Source organism: Cydia strobilella, chromosome 23 (assembly GCF_947568885.1).
Source record: "Cydia strobilella chromosome 23, ilCydStro3.1, whole genome shotgun sequence".
Taxonomy (NCBI): domain Eukaryota; kingdom Metazoa; phylum Arthropoda; class Insecta; order Lepidoptera; family Tortricidae; genus Cydia; species Cydia strobilella.
Window position 1 is genome coordinate 7,915,835 of NC_086063.1, and position 21,202 is coordinate 7,937,036.

Genomic DNA, 21,202 nt, shown 5'->3' on the forward strand with positions numbered 1-21,202 from the left:
AAAGCATTAATTCAATGAACAAAAAAAAATTAATTGATTAATTGAATGAAAGTAATAATTGAATGAATAATTGAATGAACTAGCAAATTAATTTTATATGAGACAAAGAGCTTTGATTGTCTGTGCCTACCTGTAACATATGTGACGTTTTCAACCAAAAGGTACCACATTGTCGCTTGTTGATAAGGTTGATTTCTAATTGAAGCTATATGGAAATAGGGCCTTACTGACAAGCGACAATAAATACCCTTTTGGTTGAAAATGGTACATATATCCCAATCTTCTAGTAGTTCACTCCCCTTGCCACAATCACATTTTCACCCTTTCATCTACAACGAATGTAAGCAAGAATTGGAAATTAAAAAGCTAACCACGAAACAAAAAAAACCAAAACTTCACGAATCGCTGAACACTTTAATCTACGCGGAAACCGAAAGCATTCTAAAAGAAATTTACAAAACACGGGTTCTAACACATACATTCTTTCTCTCACTCACAGATATACACACACATGTGTATACAGGAAGCAGTGAAGCTAGATAGTTAATTGATTTCTTAAATGGCCTAACATGATATTAACAACTACATCCCATTCCTTAACTTTAAATTGAATTTGTAATGAGGGATGAATATGGTTGTTTTAGATCTTTAGATAAACATTTTTCAAAGCATTATCAGGGTATCCAATCCCACTTTTTAACCGGACATTTTCTTTACAGGAAGACATAGAAAAGATCGACCTCACCGATCCCAACCTGAACAAGGCAGCCACCAAAATACAGGCCTCATTCCGCGGCCACAAAGTCCGCAAGGACGTCCCCAACTAAGGTGACCATGAGTCTCTGGCTTCAAGTCTCGACTTTACTTTCTCCTGAACCACTGCCTCTTATAAACTCTCTTCGACGAGCTTTTGTGTAGCTTTAACGTCCTATTGTAGATGTATTTCAGTTTTCTGAAGGTCAATTTCCGATTTCTAGCTTACGTAGTCTGTCTTAGTTTTTACTCGCTTTAAGGATTTTTATAAATAAAATAATAACACACTGACACAAAATACTATGAAGAATACTCGAAAAGGGGTTTAAATTGAGGGTAACGGCGAAAAAGTAACTTAGTCTAATTAATATATATCGACAGTGTGACATTTTTACGGGTTTTATCGAGCTTAAATCCTATAGAGCATTCTGCTAACGACATTAACTACATACAACTACAAACAATTATATTTCGAGTATTTTAATCTCATCTACGTATAGCTTGCAGGAATTGACCTTCAGGTTCAGTGGGCTGTTTACTAATGAAAAAATATTTGGGGACAATCATACAAAAATCGACCTAGCCCCAAACTAAGTAAAGTTAAAGAAAGCTTGTAGAGCGAGGGATTTTGATTATTTTTTGTTATTTGGGTGGTTGGAGTCAGAGAGCCGTTTACTAGTTATATAATGAGTAATTGTGAACGATATGTCAATTCGTTACTCATATGTATCACTATGTCAATTTTTACCCTTTTACTATCTTCTATTGACATTGAGTTGACGTGTCTCATAAATACCAAAGAGTAGAATTAAATCGGAATGAATTGAACTATTTATAATAATAAAGTATGTAATATACCTCTAACTGTCCCGTCTTTTCTTACTAAACTTTTGGTAACACTACTTCGCGAAACGATATTGAATTTCATGCATTTTGCTTTCTTTTATAACATTCCAGTTCTTTCAATGTTTGTTGAAAATGTAAGATTTTATTTTAGAATAATGTAGAGTAAGATATTTAAATAGTTTTAGCGAGAGAAACTGCTTTTTTCTGTTAAGAATATTAACACTTTTTAAGATATTTGGTTTAGCAATTTGTTATTCCATTTTCAATTATTGTTGTTATATGTTTGTTTGTTTCTCATCGTATTTATATTCAGCTGATTGTTCCTGTATTTTGCTGGAAAATGTTAGGATTTTTGTTAAATAAAATATTTAATATTCGCCTATAATAATGTGTCCGTGTTTTATTTTGTCATATTTCCTATACAGGGGTCGACAAACTTTTAAGAGGAGCCAGCCGTAGTAAAAATCAGGTTTTAGGAAGCTAGTGCCGCGAATGTTGTTTTTAGTGGTCTAAGAATTCAAAGTAAAGTTTTTGGATAACTTGAAAAGCTGCAATCGCACGGTTTGCCGACCCATGTCTAAACCTAAACAAACCGAAGTTGACATCCAACTTGAATTTTCTAAAACTAAAGATATGTCCTACACGTGTTTGTAATTAATGGACAGAAACAGAACTCATACCCACTGGGTATAAAGGATCTCACGCCAGACCGGGCCGGGGCCGGGCCGGAGCTGCCGGCGTTTCGTTTTATATGGAAAGCACCACGTGATCACCGATCAGCCGTCATAGAAGATGACACGTCGGACGCCTCGGCCCGGGCACAGCTCGGTCTAGCGTGAGTAAGACACTTGGCTCAGTTCACATTCGTTTAATATCATATATTATGTCCCTATCGTATTTCCAATTGAGCAAGCACTAGATATGGATCGAGTAGATCTGAATAAGTCGACATAGAGTATCGGTGTATATCGATATACTGTTAACGCTTCAATACACATGCTCTCGGTTTATTGGGACAACTATTCGAGGTTCACAAAGGGGCTGTTTCGTAATATTGACGCTTGCAAATCCACCTTGTAAATAACAGCAAAAATATATACAGTTCTTTTTTCAAAAATTTACAGATCAAAAATTTGTTATTTGCGGTTGTCAAAATCATACGTAATATAGTCAATAATCACAAGTGATTCCGCTATAAAAGTGACTGTTATTTTGGTCATCGACCATCATGGGTTTCCAAAAAGTACCTACAAAAAAAAACTGCAAAAAATTTAAATATCTATCTAATATCTTGGCATGCAAAAGAGGAACTGAGGATATGTTTAAAAGAAAGTCATAAGCCTTATCTTGAGTATCATATACTTTATTCATATACCAAATTTTTAACATTGATAGCATTTGATATGGATTACTATACAACTCCATTATAACCTAAATACTGCTTCTGCATGTCACTGTAATATTCCCTGTAAAAATCAGGACTTTGTATGTTTGTTATTTCTTTTCTATCTTCATTTAAACTCTTGACCAGTTGTTTATTGTATTTTACGCTTATTACACTGTCTCTAACAAGGGTAGTTTTTGTATAACTTGTACAATCTTTGTTTACTTTACTGGTTTGTTGATTTAAAGGATACGAGTTAGTATAGTATTCCTTATTGCCATTGTAGTATTTATAATTATCGCCGTTAATATAATTGTCATCAATAAAATCCTCGTTTTCTGTATATGCGTTTCTGTTTCCATAATTTTGATTGTAATTTTGTCCATTGTACCAGTTGTTTGCATTTTCTTGAGTATTTGGATGCTGCTGTAATAATTCTTCTTCATACATATCTTCTTTTATTTTGATTTGATTTTCATCTAAAATTATAATTAATGGCTGTTGATATATTATTCATAAATTAAGATGATATTGACAATTTGCTAAAGTTTTATACGAAAACATTAACAAGATTAAGAAAAGTCCGACGTTCATTGTTTATATCAGTTGCATGTCTGAATGAACTTAACAACACATCGCTTACCTGCAAGACATACCAAACTATATAGAAATACATTCTTCTACAAAGGTCAGGTAAAGGGACAACATAAAAACTAAACATAAATTACCTATACTAAAATATTAATCGTTTCATCACAAAATTTTGAACTGAAGTTAAATTTACAATAATGTTTGAATTATATTTATAATATTGAATGTTTTGATTTGCCTTTAGTTTATGTTTAATTTTATATTCAAACCAGCGTTACTAGAAAAGAAACATAGGAATTAATCACAAGGCCAAATTCTTTAGTCAGACAAAATTAAATAAAAATCTATAAATACAACTTAAAATAATTAGCAAAAAATTATCATATCGTAAAATTTGCTTACAAATGCTATTAGTCTTTGCTGTTACAAAGTTTTGAAGTCCGTCTTTTTAGGATTCCATAGCAAAGTTGCATATCCTTAACTTATTGTAAAAACATTTACAATGAGTTTACGTTCCCTATTGGATTAATTGCATACTAAATGGGAAAATATTGCAACAGAAGAAAAAAAAATAGCTACCAACAATTGAACAACAAACTGAAATAGATATCATACACTAAAGAAAAAGTGACCAAGTCCACCGGTGGCCGAGGCGGGAATTGAACCCGCGTCTTCAGCTTACGCGGCTAACGTCCTGACTACTAGACCACCCGGCCACAAAACTAGAGTTGAATTGAAAAACAATTCTTAATACCTTCTGATGCAGTGTTTGCTCTGTCGCCATTATAGTCCGATAAATCGCCATCGTGCCTTCTTATATTTGCGACTGGTTCCTGTGGTTTTATTTCTTTTGTATATTCAATATCTTCATGATCATTTATCGGTCTTTTAGCAAAAAAATTAAGGACGGTTTCTTTTTTTGTAGTCTTATTTCTTGGTTCAACATGTTTAAATACTATGTTGGCATTCCTAGCTACGAGCTGTTCATTTTTTGCAAGTTTTGTAGGTTTTTTAGAATAAATAATATTAACTGTTTCATTTGTTTTGAAGTCATTTATTGGTAAAACTATTTTCGCATTCTCAGTTACGAGTTTCGTAGGTTTTTTAAGAGACACAATGTCAACCGTTTCTTTTGTTTCGATGTCATTTATTGGTGCATGCTTCAAAACTATTTTCTCATTCGTAGTTACAAGCTGGTCATTTTTCGAAATTTTTGTAGGTTTTTTTAGGTGAAAAAATGTTAACCATTTCTTTTGTTTCGATGTGATTTATTGGTTCAATGTACCTCAAAACTGTTTTTGCATTAGTAACAGATGGTTCTTTTTTCGAAGATATAATACCATTTGCTTCAACATTGTATTTCATTTCATTCCGCTTGGCTATTTCATCCACCAAGTGTCTGATTTTTTCAATTCCGCTAGTATTGTTCTTATTATGAGCAATAGTAGCTATATCGATAAGTATGTTATTTACTTCTCTTGGTTCATTTCTTTCATTAGTTGAAACCGTAGCTTTATCTGTAGGTTGTAGAAAAATGTTTTCGTTTGGCTCTATTGGTTTACTAATTAAGGTTTTTGCATTATTAGGCTTTGGATTTTGACTGACAGTTTCAGGACATGTTTTCATTCGCAGATTGTTTTTGAAATCCCGTTTTATCTACAAAATTCCGTTACATATATTATATTTATTTACATTACTAATAAAAATATATATTTACACTACTTTTATTAACAAACAAATTTTCATTAATATAACATATCATATAAAAATTAAGACGGCATCAGCGTTTTAAAATATTTTTAGGTACTTTCTATTTGTACATAGGGTAAAAAAAGTGTTTTAGTAATGGAAAATTACGGTACATTTGATATTAATCTCTTACCTCTCTATTTTCATCACATAAAACACTGTGAAAATTACACAATACAAGTAAACATACTAAAACTACCATCCCACCCATGATGGCCTCCGCAACTGACATTTTAACTAAATATACATTTCTAATCAATGTTTAGAAATCATTACTATAAAATCAATTATCAAAGGACGTAGTATTAACATCAAGGGTGTTATTATCGTACCTATATTTAAACAAAAATGTATCAAATGTATGTGGCCGTAATAAATTGAGTTCTTACGTCATAAGTTTATATTGTATACTTGTAAAGTCAGCATCAAATATTTATGTATTTTGTTAATAACATGTCGGTGGTAAACAAGCATCGTAGCCTATGGACGCCTGCAACTCCAGGGGTAAACTAACCTGTCTCAGAAACATTAAGGTCAGAAAGGTAATAAAATAATACGAAATCAGGATGCCGTAGCCGGCATCCTGATTTCGTATTACCGCCGACGTAGCCGGCTGGAATTTAACTGCATCGTATGGGATCCAAACGACCAAAAGTACAGGGATATGATTGAGAGAGTCCAAAAAAAAATTCGCTCGGTACCTCTACAAGAGGCTATATGGCCGTTATCCTTTTCTCTATCCCTCGTTGTTCGTCACAGGTATGGTCGGATTGGAAATGCTGGAGTTTCGGAGGAAAATGCTTCTCGCGATCCACTATGTCTTGCTTTTCCGGGGCAAAGTGGATAATCCTTGTGTGCTCTCAAGCATACGGCTGTTCGTCCCCAACGACTATGTGCGCGCGGGCGCTCGACGCCGGCACGCGCTTTTCGCAGTCCCCGTGACGCGCACGCAGTACGCGCGCCGAGCGCCCACGTTGAGAGCCCTCAAACTTCTAAACGGTTTAGTTGGCTCGGTCCAGGATGCTGACCTTTTTAATGACAAGTTGTGTCTTTTGTGCTCAAAAATATCCGAATATTTAAATGTTTTTGTCACACGTCCCTAGACTGAGGCAGTTGGGAGATATGCCCGAATGTTGTTTTATTATGTTTAATTATGTTATTTATGATGAATTGTTTGTTTTGTTGTGTTTTACTTGTCTTGTGTTGTGTATGAAATGTTTTTTCCCATGTCATGGCGTTTGGCCTCCGCTGTGAGCCGGACATGTTTTTGTAAATAAATAAATAATAATAATAAAATAAATAATGGGATAATATTATATATTATAAACTGCAATATATGTAGGTATGTACTTGAAAAAATTCCAAGCTTCAGTGGTCGAAGCCAGAATCGCTCCAGTCACAAAAAAATGTATTTGATCCCTAGTTCCCTTGCGTGAACGGCATGTCTGTACACGCGGCATGCGTCATAGTGTGTGTTGCTTAAAAATAGTACTGAGCGGCCAGCAAACGGCCGTCAATCTGCTGTCGCGGGGCGAGGTAATTCGAGTGGGGGCGGGGCGGTGCGTGGCCGTTCTGTATACTATTACTTATTCTGAAGAACTATTATATAATCTTTGACACTGGTGATCTTTGGGTACGGAGTAATGGCATCTATAAAAAAAATTGAATAAGAAAAAAATACATTGTAAAAAGTGAAACCTTACGCTCAGTGACGTCCTTTTCTAGTAGGTAAACAGGATATAAAACAGAAAAAAACCGGACAAGTGTGAATCGGACTCGCTCACCGAGGGTTCAGTACAATCGAATTTAAACTGTTGTGAGACATACTAATATTAAATCATTTTACGGTTTAGACTCACTTGTTTTAGTCACTCGCGCGACATGTTTCGGAGAGCCTAGGTCTCCTTTCTCAAGCACTAATAGTGCGAGCAGCGTTCACGACGACCGCAACGCAACACACGGACGGCTCGCACTATTAGTGCTTGAGAAAGGAGACCTAGGCTCTCCGAAACATGTCGCGCGAGTGACTAAAACAAGTGAGTCTAAACCGTAAAATGATTTTATAAGGTTCAGTACAAATTAAATTTTTCGTATTTGTTGTTATAGCGCAACAGAAATACATCATCTGTGAAAATTTCAACTGTTGTTATCTCGGTACACGGTCTTAGTAATAGGGTCCCATTTTTACCCTTTGGGTACGGAATCCTAATAAAACAATCAACAAAAATCAATTGAATCAATCAATCATAAATCAATTGTACAAAGTGAATTTATACCATAAAGCTATAAAAAGTATTAAAGAGATGAGCCAACGCGGGGTACAGTTCTACCAGAGCTGTGAGCGCCAGCGCCACTACGGCTGCTAACCGGCTGATGCTCTTAATCAGCTCTAATCTGCAAAATAAAAATATTTCATATTACAATTAACAACAATTATAATTTCACTTTTTTCTAATATTGTCTTCGGTTACTGCGATAGTGGCTCATGAAATACAACTATGAAAAACTAAATTGAATTTATATAATACATCCCCATGTTTCGAACCGTTTACAGCGTTCGTGGTCAACGGGTGACTGAGGAAAACCCCCATGGCTTCACCATTATGAAAGATTTTTAAAAAGTCGACAAAAAGTTCTACATAGGTAATTATACGATTTTCGAGCCTTCCTGTCAGATGCGACTTATAGACGAGAAAATTCCGACATACGAAAGCCCAAGCAATTTTCGTCCAAACCGAACCAGAGATTTTCGCTCGGCTCAATCAATTATTTAATAGATATTAAATCACATTTAGAAACGGGTCTATCGCGAATTTATTTTGTTACCTTTATTTACCGACGTTTATCTTCGGATGTGTGCGCGGATGTTGTGAGTGTTGTGTGTCGGACTATTGACAATAATTAACTTTTATGTGTAGTGGGTGGTTTGAAAATGTGATGTCTACCTCGAACTTTAAATGCACTTTTCGTGCGGTAGTCACACAAATCTCTGTTTTGACATTTGGCTGGGACGTCAGTTAGCCGCGACCACGACCAGTGAAACCTGTGTCGAAACGTCGGTAAATAAAGGTAACAAAATAAATTCGCGATAGACCCGTTTCTAAATGTGATTTAATGTGTTTAAACCGCGAAAGTTTTAAATGTTATATTAATTATTTAATAGGCCTCCAGTTATATGTTATCACCAGTAAGTATACCTGCTAGGAACTGGCAGAGATTTCCGGAGCGACTGCTGAAAGATGGTGACCGGTGGCGTGACCTGGAAAGAAGAGATATCCTTGTAATAACAGTATTAGGCTTACACTAAAATGAGAAACTTTGTATCTAACATACTTACAACAAAAAGAAAATGCCAGTGACAGAAGACGGGCAAATAGCGAAGTTGGTAATTGTTTCTTGAACACAGCTTGGTACTTAAAATGTACTTATAACTTACTTAAACTTAAAACGTGCGTGTAAGTAAGTAAAACATACACAAAACTTTTTCTATCTCAAAATATTAGATTGTTTGCATTTAATGTATAGATATATATTTAAGCATCGATCAGTAAGCACTCGTATTGGATGGAGCCTTTTATATATTATTAGTGCATTTCATTAGTAAATTCTACTAAAATTACCACCGTGAAAATATAAAAAGAAAAAACCGGCCAAGTGCGAGTCGGACTCACCCACCGAGGGTTTCGTACTTTTTAGTATTTGTTGTTCTAGCGGCAACAGAATTACATCATCTGTAAAAATTTCAACTGTCTAGCTATCACGGCTCAAAGATACGGTCTGGTGACAGACAGACGGATAGACGGACAGACGGACAGACGGACAGACGGACAGACGGACAGACGGACAGACGGACAGACGGACAGACGGACAGACGGACAGACGGACAGACGGACAGACGGACAGATGGACAGACGGACAGCGGAGTCTTAGTAATAGGGTCCCGTTTTTACCCTTTGGGTACGGAACCCTAAAAATCTTGCACCTGATGCACCATCATTCAAAATTCCGAAGAGTGCATACTAAAGAAGTTTTAAGTGTAGTTTGTGTAGTGTCTCCGTCGTTAGTATTAAACCGCAGTTCTGTAGCAAAGCTCTATAAGCCAGAGCCTGTAGCTCGGACGGATCGGGGTAAGCTGTTGCACATTGGAAGACTTAGAACAGTAATTGTTAACAGCTGTAGTGGTACATCAAAAGCATAGAGAAATAAGTAAGCATAGAGTGCTCACTCCATGCCAAAACTAATGCCTACGTCAATTCTTAGGATTAGTTGTCCCAGGAGCCGTGGCAAAATGCCGGGACAACGCGAGGAAGAAGGAAGAAGGAGAGTGCTCACTCCATACAACTGGCAATTAGCCCGAAAGCTTGAAGTAATGAAACCATGATGCGTAAGGGGACTGAGGGAGAAGCGGGCGGGGGGCGTCCGTTGTAAAACTTGGTATTGACCTCGCCCGCCTTCCTCATTCCCCTTACTCGTTTTACCTTCATTATGTCAAGCCTTCGAGCTAATAAGTTGTATGGATTAAGCACTTTAAGCTAACTTGTTTCTCTATGATCAAAAGAGAATAGCAACTTTTTTAAAGTCAAAGAGGATATAACGAAGGCCGTGATAAGTGGAGGAAGGAAAAGCTGGAAAGTGGATCCTTGGTTTCGAAGCAGCACCAGAGAAGCAGCAGCTGAGATGAGAGAGACTGGAGACGTAGGTCTAATCAGTTTAAACAAAATAGTATAGAAGTAGGTAAGCGTGTATGAACTATAGGAGGCAGTACAGAAGCCCCCTGTTTCATTGGCAAGAAGGGCAAATGTCAAGCTTTCCGATTTAAACCACAAAATCATAGGCCAAAAGACCCTCCAACGAGCGAGGGAGCGTGCGTGAACGGTAAGGGGGCAGCATCTGCTTATTGGCTTAAAGTTTAAATGTCAAGTTAAAATTATCATCGATTTTGGTCACAAATTAACAGATCTTTCAACGCCTGCGGTCTGCCCCTTTTCCTTTCCCACCAATACACACGAGGTGTCTAATTTGGGGTATTGACTTTTGGTTTTTTACACAGGACATTTATCTTTAAAAATGGACAACTTTTCGTACTGTTCAAGATCTGTGAGCTAGTCTGTTTTTTGCTGTCACCGCTCTGATGAAGTGGGCAGCGTCGCGTCCACAACTTCTCTTAGTAAATACCACCACCACTAAACCTAGAAGGACTTAAGACTGTCCCTAATTAACTGAGGACATTTAGGAGCGAGTAATAAACTCCTGGTGGCGTTACGACGGGGATAAAGTGTTTTTGAACTGACTTGGGATGATTATAAATTTCTCTAAACTGCGCTGTTACAATCCTGGAAGCATTTTATTTTATGAAATAAAACTATGAAAAACGGATTATATCGCATATATTGAATTTATAATACATCCCGACGTTTCGCTGTAAAGGGTTCGAAACGTCGGCATGTATTTATAAATTCCAATATACGCGATATAATCCGTTTTCATAGTTTTATTTCATGAGTAACTATCGCGGTAACCGAAGACCATTTTATTTTATTTTATTTAATAATTTTAATCAGGCAACAAGGCCCATATTACGAATACCTTACAGACTAACATATATGCATATTATTACAATAACTTAAATTAAACTAAAACTACTACCTAAATAACTAACTTAGCCCAACAGCACTCCTGTTGTCCATGTGCATGGCATTAATTTATTATTTTATTATGGATTAATTTATTAATTGTGATAAAGATAGAACGACGACGAAAAAAGATAATAATGCTGTCTTGTTAATCTTAGATAATGAAAGAAAGAAAGAAAGAAAGAAAGAAAAAGCATTTATTAGCACAACATAACAAGACTAAAACTAGAAATAATTAAACAGAATGAGGTTGCGCTAAATGGTCCTTACTCAGCTTGGTGTCACGGTGTGAGCCAACATGGCACACTCCGCGACGCTGATTTTTAGTAAGGCCCAGTAGATGGACTAGTAAACACAATGTAAAAAATAAATAAGGGAAAGCTTAAATACAAATAACAATCAAATTACTTAATTAAAATTAGCCTATACCTAAGTCTTATGAATGTTCGTGTGTATGTATGTATGTAAGTGTCTATGCGATTTGTGTGTGAGTGACTGAGTGTGCACGGTCTTTTAAGATTAGCTAGTTCTTGTTAATACCTAAGTTAATCTTAGAAATCTGAAATCTATTTTTCATAATTTCTTCTATACAAGTTTTTGGTGTCAGATTTAGGTATGGATTGTGTTTATGGGAATATGATGGGTAGTCGTAAGTTATGTACAAACGCATTTTGAAATCCAGTGCAACTGAAATCAGTTAACACATTCGCCGCTGAGCTACGGTCGTAGCGCTACGTCGTAGCCGATACCCGTCGGAGTTTCCTGGTATACATACCAGGAAACTCCGACGGCTATCGGCTTCGGTTTGCGGAAATGCTTCGTAGAGGCAAAACGACAACCTGTCGTGATTAGCGCTGAATGGGTTAAACAAACACGTATTAAATTTCTGACAAACTACTGATGTTTTTTTTTTAAATTCCATATTGTATTAACACTTAAAGATGACTCATGATCTGATGGACCGTTCTCGTCCCGGCCCGGGCCGAGGCATCAAAGACTTATTTTTCTATGACGGGCGACCGGTGATCACGTGATGCTTTCTATAGTGCTGAAGTATGGGACGCCTCGGCCCAAGCCCGGACCGTTCTAATCCTATCATCATCATCCTACAATCATCCTTACATATATTATATTCAGATGTATTTATGTTTATACTTGAGCTATTGTTGCGAGTTTCAGCAAAACACAAACAACAAACAAAGTGACATCGACTTGGTCGGGTGCGTCTCACAAGTGAAACACAATCTAAGCTCATAGGGCAATTTACGAGCGGCAGCGGAAGCGGGAGAGACTATATAACAAAACACAGATAACAAAGTGACGCGTCGACTTGATCGGGTGCGTTTCGTAAGTGAAACACAATCTAAGCTCATGGGGCAATTTACGAGCGGCAGCGGAAGCGGGAGAGACTATATAACAAAACACAGATAACAAAGTGACGCGTCGACTTGATCGGGTGCGTCTCACAAGTGAAACACAATCTAAGCTCATGGGGCAATTTACGAGCGGCAGCGGAAGCGGGAGAGACTATATAAGAAAACACAGATAACAAAGTGACGCGTCAACTTGATCGGGTGCGTCTCGCAAGTGAAACACAATCTAAGATCATGGGGCAATTTACGAGCGGCAGCGGAAGCGGGAGAGACTATATAACAAAACACAGATAACAAAGTGACGCGTCGACTTGATCGGGTGCGTTTCGTAAGTGAAACACAATCTAAGCTCATGGGGCATTCACGAGTGGTAGCGAGAGCGGGAGAGACTTTGAAGCAAAAGACAAATAACTAAGTAACGCGTCGACCTTGTCGGGTGCGTTTCGTAAGTGAAACACAATCTAAGCTCATGGGGCATTCACGAGTGGTAGCGAGAGCGGGAGAGACTTTGAAGCAAAAGACAAATAACTAAGTGACGCGTCGACATTGTCGGGTGCGTCTCGCAAGACAAACACAATCTAAGCTCATGGGGCAATTTACGAGCGGCAGCGGGAGCGGGAGATACTATATAACAAAACACAGAGAACAAACAAAGTGACGCGTCGACTTGATCGGGTGCGTTTCGTAAGTGAAACACAGTCTAAGCTCATGGGGCAATTCACGAGTGGTAGCGAGAGCGGGAGAGACTTTGAAGCAAAAGACAAATAACTAAGTGACGCGTCGACCTTGTCGGGTGCGTCTCGCAAGACAAACACAATCTAAGCTCATGGGGCAATTTACGAGCGGCAGCGGAAGCGGGAGATACTATATAACAAAACACAGAGAACAAACAAAGTGACGCGTCGACTTGATCAGGTGCGTTTCGTAAGTGAAACACAGTCTAAGCTCATGGGGCAATTCACGAGTGGTAGCGAGAGCGGGAGAGACTTTGAAGCAAAAGACAAATAACTAAGTGACGCGTCGACCTTGTCGGGTGCGTCTCGCAAGACAAACACAATCTAAGCTCATGGGGCAATTTACGAGCGGCAGCGGAAGCGGGAGATACTATATAACAAAACACAGAGAACAAACAAAGTGACGCGTCGACTTGATCGGGTGCGTTTCGTAAGTGAAACACAGTCTAAGCTCATGGGGCAATTCACGAGTGGTAGCGAGAGCGGGAGAGACTTTAAAGCAAAACACAAATAACTAACAGTGACGCGTCGACTTTGTCGGGTGCATTTCGCAAGTGAAACACAATCTAAGCTTTATCAGCTTTTATATGAGTGACAACGGTCTGTCATTATTTAGCACTCACGCCATGAAGTCGGAGCAAGCTGACTATGCATGGTATTTGCATTGACAAAGTGTGACAGTGTCATCAGTGATATAAAATTTCCTTACTGCTTCTCTTTTTTTCTGTTCAAATGGATACAAAGTTAGCTTGGACAGGGTCATTAAGAACCCTGAAGCGCTGTTCAGATTGTACAATCTGAACTTGCTTGTTATTGATATGATACTTTCTCTCGCACGTATTGGTGTGAGCGAGATGCACTGACTCGTGTCAAGGTAGAATTATAATATCATTAACAAATTAAACTGTTATGTTAGGTACAGAAAGCTAGAAGTAAAAACCGGTTTCTTGTAACTTACAAAAAAAAAACTTACAAATGAAAACGTAAAAATAAAATGAAATATTTATTAGGTTTCACAAAATGATTTTTCTCTAAAGTGTTAATGGTTTGGTTATTCAATATTAATCAAATTTTGAGTGAGCTTTAAGGCTGAATCAGGTTAATGCAGCTGCAAAAAGTACTTAATAATCTCCAGTCGAATCAAGCTAACCCTGCATGCCATTTGCAATATCAAAGTGTGGCAGTGTTATCATTAATGATAAAATTAAAATATGTCGTTTATAATGACACTCCCTCACTTTGTGCTATTCATGTTGGTGCAAAGTTAGTTAAGTTGCAAGGCACACCACATCCGATTCGAAAGACGTGCGAGAGGAACGTCGCTATAGTACGCGTATAGCGTTGTCTCGCTCAAACTTCGGAGCGAAGCACGAATCGGACGCAGTGTGTCATGCCCCTAAGACGGACTATTTTCTTGTGAATTGGGCCAAGCCACAAGGCACTGGAAGAGATGTTACCTGAAAAACTATCCCTGGCTCAATTTGCGAAGGAACGTAGCCGGTCGAGCATGGCTGGAAACCATTAACACTTCTTAGAGGTCTTTATCTAACAGTACAGAAAGTAATCTTATCTTATTTTGGGGGCCCTTGCAGATACACTTCGACCTATCAGGATATTTTGTGCAAGGGGTCCCTTTGTTTGACATAATTATTGAGTCATAATGTAATGATTGTCATATTATCATTAGTCATAATTCTGAAACCGTCAACTTTTCAGGATTTTCCTTAGGTTATCCTATAGATACGTTAGGTTAGGTTAGGTTTGTCTTATGGCAATCCTGAAAAGTTACGCGTTTCTGAGAAAAACCAAATTATGACTAACGAAAATGTGGAAATACAATACATTATGACTTAAAACTATATGGAAAACAATAGAGACCCTTTGTGCAATCATACCCTCAAGAGCTACCTTGTGCCTTCTCAAGAGCTTTTTCGATCATCTCCGTGTGTCGGATGATGGAGCTCAGGGGCAGTGCTTTTTTACCTTGGGTTCCAGAATAAGTAGTATTTCATTTCATACAGTGGACAAGCTTCATCTCGCCTCGTCCCTAATGGAATTACCTCGTGCGACGGCAGATTAATTAAATAATGGCATTCCATTTTCGAACATCGCCGAAAAATTAAGGAATTTGATTTGACCTCTTTTCTACGAGTAGTACCTATCAGTCGATGCAAATCATTAACACTGCTTACAGGTGTATTTTATATACTAGAATGTTGACAAATAAGTATACAGCCCGCGTGATGGAAAGCTGCTACCATGCTTACGGACCCGTGCATTCATTAGCTCCTTTTGCTTGCATTTATTGTTAAAACGAGAAGAGTAAATACATAAAATAAATAAGTTAGTAAGAAGTTGATGCGGAGGAATGGAAATGATTGAATGTGGAGGGAGTTAAAGGGAGAGGAAAGCTGAGGAAAAGGTGAATCGACTGTGTGAGAGATGATATGAAACGCGCGCGGCGGGTGGGCGGAAAAGGACATGCTGCGACAACCCCAAAGGAATGGGATAAGGGCAAGCAAATGATGATGAGTAAGGGGTTAGTTTGTTTGTATAGTTATATACATACTTGAAGGGTTTCAAGGGTTGATTCGAAGGTGCAGTGAGTAGTCCGTGATGTGGGCTAGGAGAAAAAATGATTTCTGAAAGGCTATCACGAGTTTACGAAGTAAATGATTCTTATAAAGTTCAAAAACTAAATTGGTGTCCATAATAATTATTGTGAATTGAGACCCGAATCAAATTTTAATATTTAGAAGTATTAATGTATCTAGCACAAGTACACGACCTAAACGTTTCTCCTATCCTTGTCAGCGCGGATGATCGTAATATCCGCCAAATCACGAAATTCCTAGGCACATCATGAAACGTGAAAATCATTGTCTCGTTCCCAAGCCGACAGAGCCATTTTTGAATACACATTTGACAACTTTCTTTTTTTAAACACGTATTTAACGACCTAAATATCCCAAATGTTTATTTATACAAATATTAACAGTTTTGAATGATTCACGGTTAGTTTCACTAGACATATCGACCGGGATAAGGACCGAAACAACACAAAAGGTAAACAATACAAAATGTAATCTAGGTCCATATTCCGATCAATATATGTTTATTCAATAGTAGATTGTTAACCAAGGGATGAAAGGCACTCATTTTTGCCGAGGTATTTTGGTGCTCGAATGCAGTGAGAGCGCCAATAGTCCGAGGCTGAAATGATGCCTTTCACCCGAGTTAAACACTCTACTTTTCATTTCGAATACGAGGAAAGTAAAATGCATGTGTTTTTTTTAAATATGACTAAGTATACATTTTTATAGTATTTCTTGAGGGTACTTTCAATTAACAATTAAGGCAAAAGTATCGTTATTTATGGAATGAAAAGTCAAATATCGGAATGGAAATTGTATAACAAATCCATTTAAACTCTAATTTCAATTGTTTATCGTACAAAATATTAAAAAAATCGTACTTCGAACGTAAAATGCTCTAGTGCAGACACGTATCATTTTCTGCACACCTTTTAGAACAACAATGACCCTCTTTCAGAGCATGAGAAATGAAAACATTATTGCATAATACATTCAAGTATAAATAAAATTGTTAAATAGTGTGTTTTAAGATGCAGTGCCCTTACAGGGTTCATAGCTGATCAGAATCTGAATACTGAAATATTCATCTCTTTTTTTATCACAACACTGTAGTTAATCCCTTATCCCATTTCTTGAATCAATATATATTTTTTCTAAGGAATTGGTTGTTCTATTTTTATTCCATATTAGTATACACATGTGGCATCATGTGTATACTATAATAAAATATTTAAAAACAGTATTTTATGGATTGTCGTTTCAAAAGTGGGTACATTTCCTTTCATTTCTGCGTATGTCGTAGGTAATTTAGAAAATAATATTAAGTATATCCTACCACGCAACACTCGATCAACCCCTGACGTGTTAATAATTTGGGTCCCTCCACAAAAGGACGCACACAAAGACCTCACTGTGATACATGGAGATTTGAACGCTTTTGTCTAAAGCAGTTACAAAATTACCTTTACAAACTCCTATCTTTTTTAATTGTCTAATTTAAAAAGTAATCTTATTACATAAGGAATAGGATTGATAGTTGTTTGGCGCGGAACAGAGCGTTGGAAGGTTGTGAAAGATTAAAGGGTGAATGGAGAGAGTCATGCGAACTGTTAAAAAGTGAATTAACAACCCGTTGTCCTTTGTAACGGAATTTAAACGTAGTTGGTAAAAGAGTTACTTCCACATTAAAAACTGTTTCCTAAATTATCTACGAGGACATTTATGTTTTTTTACCGAAATCAATATATCAATGAAATACAAGAATAACAACATTTATTATACAAAATGGGTTTTACTAAACCGACCGAATGCCATTTGGGATGTCTTATGCACCAACATCACGAATCTTAAGTTTTCGTACCATCATGCCACACTCAAGTTATATTATATAGTCATTACTTGTGACGTTCTCAAGCAAAAGGTACCAGATTGTCGCTTGCCATGAGGACGCTCTGACAGGTTATTCGTATAAAGATACGAGCAAAATTCATCCTTATGCTAAGCGACAATGTGGTACCTTTTGCTTGAGAACGTCACATTTCTAATACATTTTTCATCTTGTTACGTTTGTGGTACTTTCGGGTACCTAATAGAATACTTCTTCTTCTTAAGAGCTGTGCTCTTGTCGGTGGAGCAATCTCCAACTCGTCCGGTCCTCTGCCAATTTCTTAACCTTCTAATATGACACGACCTCAACCTGAATTAATGTACTTGTATCTATTACATAATATACATGTACATACATTACATAATCACGCCTATTTCCCGGAGGCGTATGCAGAGATTTCCACTTGCTACGATCCTGACATACCTGTTTCGCTTCCACTATCATAACATTCCTCATACACACTCGCCGGTTTAGGGTGCTCTTGACTTTGCTTCAGGACTTCCCCGACCTGATCAGACAAATTCCGCCGAGATCTACCCCTTCCAACTCCCGCTTCCACTTCTCCCTTATACACACTACTTCTCCCTTATACACACTTTGCTAGCCTTCTTTCACTCATCTATTATGTATTAACATTAATGAGAATTACTTTCGCATAAAATGTGACGTTTTCAACCAAAAGGTACCACGTTGTCGGTGGTCGATAAGATTGATTTCTATATGGAAATAGCGCCTTATTGACAACCGACAATAAGTAGCCTTTTGGTTGAGAACGGCACAAATGAAAAGTAAGTGATAGAATGTTGGAATGTGCCTAAGGGATTCCACCTATCCAATTTGTTTGTTCAATGTCTTTGCATCTGACTCTTTCATTAAGCAAAATGTGTGTGATGCGTGTGTGTGTGATGTGATTTACCTGCTCAGTGACCGTCATTTCTGATTTAACATCAGCATGGATAGGCTGAACATTCTTGGACACTATATCTAGACTTCCTCCAACGACTTCCCGACGTTGCCGTGACTGAAATTATATTGTACAGATTCAATTATAGGTGAACAGCACTTTTACAGCCAGCAACTTGTATACTGGCAGGCGTGGCTCACTCCGCGATTTCGTCGCGTCGCTACAAGTACATGCGGCCCACACCAATTTTGGTGTCTAGCCATAGTGGTTGCCGCGCACCGCTACGGAACGGACACCTGTTCGCGCTTGCGCCACCTAGCGGCCATATCTGTCATAATAGACGCGTTTTGTTAGAGGGTGAACCTTCTGTACCTAGTATACTGGCATAAATTAATCACAATTCTGTTACATATTTTTATTTATTTATGAAGAAACAAACAGTCATTCCTTAGCATTATACATTAAATTAAACAACAGATTAGACCTAGTTTCCTTAATTTACATATAAAAATACATAGTTGATGCATCATTAAATAATAATAAAAACATAAGCTTGTCCGTAAAAAGTTAAGGCGAGTCATCTAAAACAGAAAGTAAATTATAAAGTCTATGTAAGATAAGAAGACTAGAAACAAACGTTAATTTAAAAATAATCCGCAAGCTCTACTTTGATGTCAATTGACGCCTACTGCTGCTTATCTTTACAACATGAACAGCGCGCCAAGCGGGACGCATTGGAAACTTAAAATCCCATACAAAATGGCACAACGCAAACGCCGTACGTCACGTCACGCTATCGAATGAAATGTACACTGGGGGTTAGTTCGGGATATGCTATCCGTTACCTTACGTGAGCCTTTTCTTATTTTCTTAATTTTTATTCATTAATTTTTAATAAAAAATCGACGTTCATTAGTTTAGTGTTTGGCCATAAATGTTCAAAAAAAAATAGTTTGTTTAAATTTCAAATTTCGCGCAAAAACGCTCTAAGCTGTCACGTGATCTGGATGACGTAACGATGTGATAAACAAACGACTGTCGGTGCCAGAGGACCACCAGGTTTGACAACTTGTCTGTGCGTGTTTCTCACACCGTGACGTCACGCGCTCCGATTTGTGTTTGCAGTCACGTGATGCTGGGCATTATTTTAAATACTTTTAATTATTTTTAATTAATTTATTACGCATATTTACACTTACAAAATATGATTTTCAGCATTCTAATATTCTGCTATGGTATAAACATAAAATTTTATATATTTTTTTTATAATTTTTTTTACATCCCTATTTAGGTGCATCTTAAAAAAAAATCTGCATCAGTTCTAAGATCATTTTGTTAATTCAGTTTTATATTTAACGAATGGGGGTTGGGCTTAGGACGGAAAGGGCATATCGTAGCGAGAGTCATTTATATTACGTAGGTACTTGTTTACTAAACTAAATTATAAAGGAAAACCCAGTTAACTTACTGTTCTGGTAAAGTATCCATTGGTAATGCAAATTATAGTGTTTATTACAAAAACTAAGTTCCACGTTTTCATATTGTTTCACAACATACTTTTGGTTCGAAATATGTTATAAGAAAAAGCAATTTAAGTCATAAAACTTTTAGGTCGATCGAGAACTGAACGAGAGTTACACCTACCGCCTTTTTAGGGTTGCGTGGGCATCGACTTTAAGGATAACTCACGCTAAACCGGGCCGGGGCGGGGCCGGAGCTTTCAGCGCTTTGTATTCTATGGAAAGTACCACGTGATCACCGATCATCCGTCATAGAAAATGACATGTCGGATGCCTCGGCCCGGGCCCGGCCCGGTCTAGCGCGAGTCATCCTTTATCAATATTTGACAGCGTGTTCGCTTAAGAGTCCGCAGAAAGCTTGGTTCTCCATACAAAGGTAGTTACGCTCTCATTTTAAAACGACTAGCTAGATTGCTCTGAAACTTTGTACTTACAATAGGATTAGTTATATCTGTACCTATAATTAGTTTGTCTTTGTAGCTTCAGATACCATAGCATACCATATATGTATACATACCACAAAACTTGTTTTTGCTCTATTTCGTTTGTTTTACTTATACATTGACTAGCTTTTGCCCGCGACTTCGTCTGCGTGGACTTAGTAACCGCAGCTAGAGTAAGAATAGCGCCTGGAAAAATTTCCATAGCAATCTAAATTTAAGCATATTATGCACACAAATTAGCAGGTACTTCGTTAATTATCTCAATTCCACCCCGCTTTTTACTTTCTTAAGGGATGATTTTCGGGATAAAAACTATCCTATGTCCTTCTCAGGGACTCAACCTATCTCTATGCCAAATTTCATCTAAATCGGTTCAGCGGTTTAAGCGTGAAGAGGGAACACACAGACAGACAGACTTTCGCATTTATAATATTAGTATGGATTAAATACTAAATACATTGATTAAATCTCCTCCTGGCTCCACAGAAAACCAGCGCCGTTGACAACGCTTAGTCGTGCCAACTGCATTGCTGAGTGGAGACCATTTCAGCCTCACATCCTTATCTGTTAGTTTTGTATTTTTCACGTTTTTTTTTCTTTTTTTTTTCTTTCTTGTTGTTGTTAATGTATCTTTGTAATGTAATAATGATGTGTTGCCTGAATAAATATTATTCTATTCTATTCTATTCTATTCTAAATACTAAAAGAAAACTAACCTATAAAAAGAAAAGTAATAGTAAATAGACTAAAGCTATACAACTGAGATTTATACTTAGTCTTTAAAGCAAG

At 37.4% G+C, this 21,202-nt stretch overlaps 2 protein-coding genes across 5 annotated transcripts in view; one reads left to right on the forward strand and one right to left on the reverse strand.

The window, feature by feature from the left end:
* The window catches only part of LOC134751900 (sperm surface protein Sp17), a 185,696-nt gene extending 183,708 nt beyond the window's left edge, over positions 1-1,988 (forward strand). For all 3 annotated transcript variants that reach the window (XM_063687451.1, XM_063687452.1, XM_063687453.1), the window contains one exon: positions 720-1,988. In XM_063687451.1, coding sequence (XP_063543521.1) covers positions 720-827 — 108 coding nt within the window. In that variant the 3' untranslated portion in view covers positions 828-1,988. The remainder of the gene's footprint in view (positions 1-719) is intronic.
* Positions 1,989-7,578: 5,590 nt separating this feature from the next.
* On the reverse strand, positions 7,579-20,078 carry LOC134751815 (uncharacterized). 2 transcript variants are annotated; one of them, XM_063687301.1, is made up of 5 exons: positions 19,919-20,078; positions 18,462-18,566; positions 15,633-15,686; positions 8,521-8,582; positions 7,579-7,717 (listed from the first exon to the last, which is right to left on the reverse strand). In XM_063687301.1, exons 1-5 carry the CDS (start codon positions 19,988-19,990, stop codon positions 7,594-7,596), a joined length of 417 nt encoding a protein of 138 aa, XP_063543371.1. In that variant the 5' UTR covers positions 19,991-20,078; the 3' UTR covers positions 7,579-7,593. The 2 variants fall into 2 exon arrangements, with proteins under 2 accessions (XP_063543371.1, XP_063543372.1); XM_063687302.1 differs by lacking the exon at positions 15,633-15,686.
* Between the last annotated feature and the right edge of the window lie 1,124 nt (positions 20,079-21,202).

What these genes read in the sequence shown, in the direction of transcription:
- LOC134751815 (XM_063687301.1), bottom strand. Translation starts at nt 19,990, where the DNA reads ATGAAAACGTGGAACTTAGTTTTTGTAATAAACACTATAATTTGCATT. An exon ending in AAATGACGGTCACTGAGCAG is followed by an intron (nt 15,687 to 18,461) that starts GTAAATCACATC and finishes TTTTTCTCCTAG; the next exon opens with CCCACATCACGGACTACTCA. An exon ending in TCTCTGCCAGTTCCTAGCAG is followed by an intron (nt 7,718 to 8,520) that starts GTATACTTACTG and finishes TTTATTTTGCAG; the next exon opens with ATTAGAGCTGATTAAGAGCA.